Below are 9,720 nucleotides of genomic sequence, written 5' to 3' on the forward strand. Positions count from 1 at the left end.
AGCCACTGACAAGGTCACTTCATATCAGTGTGTGGGGAGTCATGGTGTTGACACAAGCTGGCCAAGTCGAAAACTTCTCTTCGGACTCAATGCTGCTTTAAAAAAAATGCCTTTTTTGGAGACGAACTGCCCGCAGTCCAAACAAAAGTGCGATCACTGTTGGAACACTTGTGTAGTTTACAACCAGCTGTCACATGATCTACTGCTGCAGATGAAGAGAAAAACAATAGATTCTCCTTGATCTCAACCATTTGTTCAAGACGTCGTCAAGAAACGTGTGTTCTGGTTAGTTCTGGTTCAGATAATCCAGCGTGAGGCGACATTCTCTCAAATTATTGCAATACATTTCAGGACCGGACAAGATGTTTATTCCCAAACGTGTTGTTTACATTCAGCGTTTATTATTCATTACATCTTCATCATGCACTTTTATATAAATAACGATTCAAAGTGTCACATCAAAAAAGTCACAACGTCACGGCATAGAGAGAAGAAACAGTAAATAGACGACATAGAAAATAAAAAAAAATTATAAATGATCAAACGAACATGGCAGTCATGTTGGTCGAATATGTTTCTATGAAAATGATCGAACATATTTTGTCTCCGAAAATACAGATTTTCTCAACAATCGGATTAAGAGAGATTTCAAAACACCATGTTTTTAAACTAAATTTGTGGATGTTTTTTACAGATTCATTTGTTTTTTTGTGTTTTCTTAGAAACATGAATTGGATTTATAAGGTTTTAACTCACTTCAGCACAGCAGCTCTATCTCACCCTATTAACCAAACAACCGCTCACTATTGTCTATTCCCTGAAAGCTCTCCGGCTATGAAGCCTGTTATACGTACAAAACTCCCCACGCTTAAAGCAAAAAACCTTTTCAGCTTCTAAATGTGGCACTTTTATTTATAATCTTGGAAGGGAAATTACCCGGATTCACATCTCGATAAAGAGGATTAATGTGTGTCTATACGATGCTGCCTCACAAAGAGCATTATCCTCTTATCAACGCCACAGTCGACGATAACTATTGTGTTTGCAAACAACTGTGCTGATGTTCATTTATGAGCTGAATCAACCTACTCATTTCACCGCCTCATACATCTCCTCCTGCCTGAAAGCTTGTTTTTAAAAGTGTCTTTTTAGTTTTCTTCAATGAGCTTTTCAATGAGGAATTCTAACCTTGGTAATATTCAACTTGAAAGAAGCAAATGTTCTCATTTCTTTTTTTCTTCTATTTCAAAAGCCTAGAAGACACTTAAGGGTACAGGTCACTTCACATTAGAGGCCACTTTCTTCCATCTTGTGCTCGAATATCTAAAATAAATTAAAAGATCCAGATAATTCAAGTGACTTTTCGACCACCGAGTGACTCCACGAGTGAAAATCATTTCAAAGCCTTTTAACAAGTGTGAGCGCGGCCGGTTACAAGAAGCTCCTCCGAGAGCAAAATGTAAAAACATGAAGTCTGTTGAATAAAAACGTCTCCACAAACACCACAGACAACAGTTCACAAGCGTAACGACACGAAGGGTCGCAGGTCGACTACACGTAGTCCTCCTGGTTGACGGCGCGTCCCATCACCATGCTGAGGCTGGCGATGGAGTGGTTGGTGCTGCGGACGGAGGTCACGCGGGTGTTGCAGTGTCTGGGGCTGAGCGAGGAGCCGCGGCCGATGACCCGGCAGCAGCAGCACAGCTGCCGGTTGAACTGTTTCTGGAAGCTCTTGCTCAGCAGGTACAGGGCGAAGGGGTTGAGGCAGGAGTTGGTGAAGGCCAGGATTCGTGCTACCACGCTGCACACGAAGTGAGCCAGCGACGTGTCCACCTGAGTTTGAAAATGCAATCTGTCACTATGTGTGAAGTTTAACTTTTAGTTTAAAGTTTAAAGAGAGTCTTAAGGTTGGATATCGTTCAGTCTTCATCAACTGTTGCTCAAAACGTAGATTGTAAAACAGGCTGACATAATTGTTTTGTTTGCTTCTGAAACAAGCATCACTTGAACATGCTTTTGTTGGAAAATGCTTTTTGTTTGTTCCAACAGCATTATTTTGAGGTTAAATCATGCATCCATAAATACAGTATGTTGCGTTACTATAGTTTTTTAAATATTGTGTGTAACTCCCCCTGGTGTCAGAATGGTGTCCTTGTTTCACCATAGACTATTTTTCTGTGTCTTTTTTACTGAGACGAAACAAGAAAAAGGCTGTTTTTGAATCATTGTTACTATTTTTATCTTCCAGTCAAAAGGTCAGTACTTCATATGAAGATATTGTCTCTGACCCACTGCTCTAAAGTAGTTAGGTGGTCACGTGACTCTCACAAACTCTCTGGTAGGTCGTTCAGACAAAGATATGTAGTATAAATCATTGATAAAATAACAGCTGTTTCAATACTTATTTTCATTCCTGCTGTGTTTATTGTTCTCTATAAAAAGTACCTTGATTATCCAGTAAGGCGCCTTTAAATAGATTATTGTAAATTGTCATTACAGACATGAAAAAAATACAAAAAAAAAGAACTTTTCCATTAGAGGAAATGAAACAGAAATGAAGCAAAAGGCAACAATAGGTCCCTCTAGTGACATTTCAGTGTTTTCTTTGCTCTAAACATTTATGCTACGTTATCTCGTAGGGATTATGTCGACATGATCGCGAGTCGAATTCATTTACGAAGCGTACAGAGTATGCATCAACATGGAAAGTTGACTGTCGTTTTAAGAGGAAACAGAGACGCCATGTTTAGGGCTGAGGAGCGACCTCACCTGGGAGTAGTGGTAGGAGCGGTACAGGTAGATGACGTGACTGGGCAGCCAGCAGATCGCGAAGAGGCCGACGAACACCAACACAGTCTTGGCCAGTCGCTTCCTGGATTCAATCTGGTAATTAGAAATATATAAATACATCAACATGTATTGTTATAATAAACACGTTCGTCAATTCTGTTCTCTGAGGTTTTGCTTTTGGCCCCATTTTCTCTCTCTCTCTCTAGAATCTCTGAATCCTTTCTAACAACATCACTAACAACTCTTCTCTCTCTGCACTCGAGGTCCAAACATTGTGAAGAGAATCAAAAGCTTTTTTTTTTGGCTCAGCTCTTCGTCAGCAGGATTGACTGTGACCTCCTGAACGATTGTCATCCCTCCCCATCCTTTGATCAACTGGATCGGGATTCAATCCTCTATATATCAACTTCAAGTTGTACAGATCATTTGTATATTCTTTGGCTAACATTTAAGAGTTTGACAGAGAATCCCACTACTGACGCCACAACTCACCTGACGTCTTGCGTGCATGTTTCCTTCCACAGGCAAGTTGGACGCACTCCTGACTAAACTGCTGGCGATGAAGGTGTAATACACTGATATGACCAACAGGGGGATGACGTAGAATATAAGAAAGGAGGCCATGGAGTGGATTTTGGGGTGCAGATCCCCGGCATGTGGGTAAGGGGCGCAGGTGATGAAGCTGTCATTGGTGGACGCGATGTGGAAGGTGTGCAGATCGGAGAAGACGGCCTCAGGAATAGCCAGGATCAAGGAGAAGAACCAGATGAGCGCGGCCCGCAGGACAATGCTGGTGGTGGTGTTGGACTTCTGGATGTCCAGAGGCCTCACGATCGCCCGGTACCTGATATATCACAGGGAAGATTATGAGCTGATATGATGCACGGTCCAGACAGATGGAAGGTAATGGTTGCATTAACATGGATCACTGGAGATTATCACCAATTTTGCTACTTATCCACACTGTCGGAGGATTTTAATTTGACACATTTTTATACAGGTCAGTTATCTTTGCGCTCTGCATATTAAAATCTCAAAATAGAAATTCATGATGGTTGTATGATATCAAACCTTAAGACTATAATACTATCAGTCTTCACACATTAAATTACAGCAGAAAATGCTTCCATTTTGACTTATTGTCACTATCAATGCTAAAAATCAGTTGCTTTGTCAAGAGAACAAAGACAATAAGATATTCAGAGCAAGTCAAGAACACGTCTCAGAAGATATCTTCTTTCACACAAAACGTATACACAATACCATTCACCAATGAATGTTGAATCTGCCTCCAGTAATTATATATTGTATTTTAAATTCAACAATCTTACTCATTTAATCTTCTTAGAAACGAACTAAGGGGATTATACAAGGAATTGATTCAAGATTTATATATTTTTTAAACTTTTGTCTGCCACTCAAATAATACGTATGAACCGCAGCAGTAAAATTAACAGATATATCTGGCATGAAAATACATAAGTTGAATGGAAACTGATGACTGATGAGTCCGATAACTTAAATGGAATAAAGTAAAATAAATTAGTAAGTGTCACCAACCCAAAAGTAAATTAAAGAGCAACTAAAAACCCAACTTTCCCGACTCACTAACATGTTTCAGATGTTGAAGTCTTTCTCTCCAATGTGAAGTAAGTTCCTCATCATGACCATGTTTTAAACTTTTACTTTATAAAGTTCTCCTCCGTCTGAAATCCCAGCGAATGAGAGGTTACGAGAGCGGAGTCCATTATGACTTAATAATGTCTTCAATCCCCCTCGAGCCTGCTGTAATGACACCCGGAAGTGGTTATGGTAAACAAGATTTAATCTCCAGAAAAATATATAATTTTTTGGGGGGGTGGGCTTAAGTGCATTTTCTAATGTAAATATTTCAATTATAAGAGAGTACAAAAAGACACATACTGATGAGTACCATAAAGGTCCAAGATCTATTTAAGAGACACTTAAATCATTAGTTGGACTAACAATATTCATTTAATAACTTAATTTTAGCAGATGAGGAGAGAGTTGATTAAATGAAGGAGATGAATGTAGATTATCCAAAGAACACTTTTTTACAGTACACTATTTTTAGTTTATTTTATACTATAATTCTAAATCTAACTCGTAACTATTCCAGATTTTCCAAAATCCAGGAGAACACAAACAAAACTTCATTTTGTTGACAGAATATAAGAAAGAAGTTTGAGTTTCCAATCACCTATTCATGAGAATAATCATGGACTTCATTAGTTTAATATTTGGACCGGACTTTTAGTGTTGCCAGCACAAGTGTCTCGGGACGAAGAGTTCTGTTGCTCCGTCACATTGACTGAAACGGTGACGCGACACTCAACATCCATCAACAGAGCCGACATGCAGCCGGTCGATAATCGTCCCCTCTCTGCGGAAGAAACTATATCGACGTCCAACGAGGCGTAAAAATAAGCTTGACTAACCACAGTGAGACAAGCATCACATGTTGTCTGTTGCACATAGATTAAGAAGCCGCTAACGTCAATATCCCTATGATCTACGGACTTCACTGCTGTTAATCTGCATATCTTGTTAAATAGTTGCCAGTTAAATATACATAATTCATAATCCAATTATCACCATTCACAACAGGTATTAACTATGTATATGCAACAGAGCTCCAGCCTAATAGATGTATAATTCCATGTTGTCCTCTGGTGTGTTCTCAGAGCACTACTCAGGATGGTGTCTGCATGTGCTCGGCTAACACATGATTGTCGGGAGCCTAATTTATCTGTGGAGCCTAATTTAGATTACAACCACGTAACATTCCAAGGCTTATTTTTCTAGCAATTGGAAGCAGTATTTTTCATTCTGTATTGTTACACCTGCTTGTTTTTTTTCTATCTTTGTCTCTGACGTCTTTATCACGACCACCACGGATGTTTTTTTAGAACCTCGTTGATTTGTTGGAGTGGACTCATGGTAACAGACTTATCGCGTCTCCTTCTATTAAATGGATTTTTTTTGGTTGTTTGATTCAGTATTTGTATTTATTTTTACAATCAAATCACATCACAAGTATTTTTAAAACTGCTGGCCATAAAAACAATCTTGGAACTTCAATTGTTTCACTTATTTCTGTAAAACTGTGACAGAATTGCTCCAGTTATTACAGTAAAGTGTGCAACACCAGTCGAAGAACAAGTGGTTTCCGCGACCTTTGAACCAAGAAGTTCTGGTCCAGGCGTCTGTCGTCTTGCATCACCACCACAGAAACTCGCAGCTCGCTCTACAGTCGTGAACCCACGTTGACTTAAAACGTAAGGGGAGGGGAGATCAGAACCGTAGAACACGCTAGCGTACGTGCTAACGTGCACCGGAGACCTTTGATATTTAAATGTCTGTGCTGATGAATGGAATAATCACAGCTGGTTTTTCTGGGAGGAAAATGTCACCGGATGGCAACAGAAAATATCTGTGGAATAATCAATTTCACACTTCAGTGTTTGTCTTCTATTGTCTCGTCGATTATGTCAACCCACTTTAGTCTTTGTAATTTTCAACTCACCCACATGTCGACTAAGGTTTTGAGTTATCATCCAAATACCTCCATACTGCTCGTCTGTAACGTCCTTCTTTTATTGAAGCCATGACAAGAGGAACTGTTCCAGAAAAACCTAAACAAGTGTAGTTTGAAGGATAACACGCTACACAGACAGGAAGTGCTCCGAGTAAACATCGCATCCACTGTCTACACCTCTTGTCAAGGTAAGACAACTGGAGGGACTTTACGGACGAGCAGTTTCTGGATGTTTTTTAGTGTCTTTTTTGACAAGAACATACATTTTTTCCTATAACTCCAAAAAAAACACGGATTACCCTGAGAGTTCTTAGTTGACGTGACGATGAGCAGAAAATGAGTGAACTTTTAACTATCACTTAAAAAAAAATAAAAAAAAACTTTTTATATATGTGTATCTATTATACCAGAGGCGTTTTGTGACCCTTTTTTGCCCCTTCTACTTTCTGCCTTCTGCCTCCAGTGAAAGTTTTATCTTATTCTGCAACTAACAAAAACCTTTTTCCCTATAATCCCTGAATGCTGTTCCTCAATCTGCTATCTCCGTCTCCCTTATCTCCCTCCCTGTCTCATTGTCATCACCACCTTCATTGGAGGTCTAGAATAGAATCCAACATAATATCGTTCCGAGTTTATACTCATTAAAGCCCGTAAAAAAAAAAGTGCTCGCTGTCATCTCGTTCAGTGCTGCCGGCTCTTGTCCACAGATATTATCATGTTAAGCACAAAAAAAAGCATAATCAAATCAGATCCGTCTGTTTACATGTTGTGGTTCAAGGCCATGTATCAAATTAATCTGGATTACAAAAGTGGAGGTGGCTCAAGCATCCCTTTCTTGAATCCAGTCATTTCCACTGTCGTTCCAAAAAAAAAAACCAGGGCGGTTCAACCGTCATTTTATGGATGACGAACCAAACCCATGATTGTGCCGACAGGTTCTTAAACAGTGCAGTTCTCATGGAGCTGTGAAGGAAAAATCACAATAGCAATGTTTAATGTCATTTGTCTCAGGCTTGATCAGCACGTGTCGCAGAATGGAGACGATGTCATTGATTTTTTATTTGTCTTCTTCGGATGTTCTTGATCATTTGCTCCTCTCTAAACCTTTAATCCTGGTGTTTACTTTGATCTAAGTCTATTGAAATTCACACATGAGCTGCACATACAGGCGCAGGGGGGAGCAGATGTTAAATGGATGGATCATTCCATTGTGGATTGTTCCTGGCTTTGTTCAGCGTGTTTGATATAAAGGAGTGTTTTTAAAGATTAATGATTCTTTATCTCCTGCGACTTTCATCTTTCATGAATGCTGCCATGTCCATGTTTATCTTTGCAAGGATAGTAACATGCATGACTTCTCCATTAAACTACACTATTAAAATGTAAGTAAGTAATTTATATTTATAGAGCGCTTTTCCAGACCAGTGTCACAAAGCGCTTAAACAATCAAAACAATACTCAATAAAACATATACTTGAAAGTACATTCAAGATGAAGCTACTGAAAACGAGCGTTGGTTAAGTTTAGTTTATGCTAGTACCGCTGCTAGCTTAGAACCTTGGTTACCCAAACTCCGAGATTACTCCTCTTCTCGCCCACATAGATGCCGATCAACACTTAAATTTAAACTGAAAATTCTTCATAAACAGCATGTAGTTTGAGCTGCTGAAAAAAAGGATACATTAAAACTACACCCACGTTTCCAGGGAAACACCATGGGGAGAATATATGACAACAAGATAGTCAAAGAAGAAACAAGAGAAGAATATATTGGGGGTAGGAAAAAAGATGAGCAACTGAAGGAGCTGTGGAGGAGAATGATAGAAAGGTGAGCATAAAGGCGATAAAAGGCTTTCTCTGAGTAACGTTGCATTCACAGAAAGAGTGAAGGACCGGAACAAAAAAGTTTCACCTCGACTGTTGCATGAGTAACTGTGAAGCTGATGCTAGAAATCATCCTTGAGATTTATATATTTTTTAACATATGTCCGTTTGTGTGTGTATTATTTTGAGCATCTAGTCTTTAATCCCCTTCTTGCCATCTTGTTCCACATCCATTAACCTCGGCTTACTCTTGAACCTGGTATATCTTCTGCTTCCCACAACATGTTTTGTCCAACAGGTCCACTGTAGAAAAATGTGGCTTCCTTGAATTTGCCTCCAAACTGTTCTGGAACTCGTGAGAACTTTCTTTCAAAAACTTGTATTCTTGTTATTTCTAAAAATTAAAAAAAAAGCATTTGAAGACTGTAAAACTCTTTCTTTCCAACCGCCATCAGACTCCTCAACAGTTAATCCACATCTACCTCATGCACTACATGTACTTTTGTTGCTGTGTTTTTAGATTTTAGTTGTTCCAAATGTGTATATATTTATTTATATATATATGTATATATATATATATGTTTATACTGTGCACTTTTGTTGGGGGTACAAAGTAAGAATTTCATGGTAGTAGTACCTATGACAATAAAACGCTTTGAATCTTGAATTTGAAAGATGAAGTGACATCATGTATCACATAAGGAATAATCCTGTAAACATGTGTTATATTCATGGTTTAAATGTTTCATGTTTTTTTTGTTTTTTGTAAAAAAGGTCTCAGAATAATTGAATAGTTTGTTTTTCAGAATTGAGGCTGCGCTTTTTTTTTCCTCTATAAGAAGAGTGCGTCTTACCTGTCCGCAGAAAGTGCCGTGAGGGTGAAAACAGAAACCCCGACCGAGGTGAGCTGGATGAAGGGGATGACTTTACAGCCCACCCTGCCGAACATCCACTCCTCCGACAGGTACCGGCTGGCGTCCACCGGGGCGCAGGTCAGCAGCAGCAGCACGTCTCCCAGCGCCAGGCTCGACATGAACAGGTTGGGCACATTGCGGATGGACTTGGCGGAGCAGAAGGTCTTGATCAGGGTGATGTTGCCGATGAGCCCGAACACACTGATGAAGGCGTAGATGGAGGCGATGACAAGGCCCGGGATCCACATGGTCCTGCGCCGGAGCTCCGCTGCAGAGTGACGCCGGCGCGCGTCCGCCGCCGCTAGAGCTCCATCCTCGTCAGACCCTCAGACCCCCGCCGCCGAAGAGCCACATGAAATAAACAACACAGAGGCAGCTGGCGCCCGCAGAGACACTTTCACTTCGAAAATGTGGAATGAGAGAAACTTTTGAGAAGCTTTCAGTCACTCTTGAATCCCCCCCATGTGTGTGTGTGCGCTCCTGCCCCCCGGTGAGCGTCGCTTATACTGCGCCTATGGGGCTATTATTGTTACTAAAACTATGTAAACGCGTGAAAGGATTTGTATGGGGTAAGAAAAAATTCTAAAAAGGTGTGCGTGAGTAAAACAAGTGTGTGTTTGTAATTCCAAGTTT

At 40.0% G+C, this 9,720-nt stretch overlaps 1 protein-coding gene across 1 annotated transcript; it reads right to left on the minus strand.

Moving 5' to 3' along the window:
- Window positions 1–1,551: 1,551 nt before the first annotated feature.
- LOC148076527 (gastrin-releasing peptide receptor-like) lies at window positions 1,552–9,335 on the minus strand. Its single transcript, XM_087793348.1, has 4 exons — window positions 9,028–9,335; window positions 3,283–3,634; window positions 2,770–2,883; window positions 1,552–1,833 (listed from the first exon to the last, which is right to left on the minus strand). The coding sequence occupies exons 1-4, from the start codon at window positions 9,333–9,335 to the stop codon at window positions 1,552–1,554; spliced, it is 1,056 nt and encodes a 351-aa protein (XP_087649474.1).
- Between the last annotated feature and the right edge of the window lie 385 nt (window positions 9,336–9,720).

This window comes from Callionymus lyra, chromosome 6 (genome assembly GCF_982586985.1).
Source record: "Callionymus lyra chromosome 6, fCalLyr1.hap1.1, whole genome shotgun sequence".
In the NCBI taxonomy this organism is placed as follows: domain Eukaryota; kingdom Metazoa; phylum Chordata; class Actinopteri; order Syngnathiformes; family Callionymidae; genus Callionymus; species Callionymus lyra.

What these genes read in the sequence shown, in the direction of transcription:
- LOC148076527 (XM_087793348.1), bottom strand. Translation starts at nt 9,335, where the DNA reads ATGTGGATCCCGGGCCTTGTCATCGCCTCCATCTACGCCTTCATCAGT. An exon ending in ACATGCACGCAAGACGTCAG is followed by an intron (nt 2,884 to 3,282) that starts GTGAGTTGTGGC and finishes TCTAATTACCAG; the next exon opens with ATTGAATCCAGGAAGCGACT. An exon ending in GCTCCTACCACTACTCCCAG is followed by an intron (nt 1,834 to 2,769) that starts GTGAGGTCGCTC and finishes TTTCAAACTCAG; the next exon opens with GTGGACACGTCGCTGGCTCA.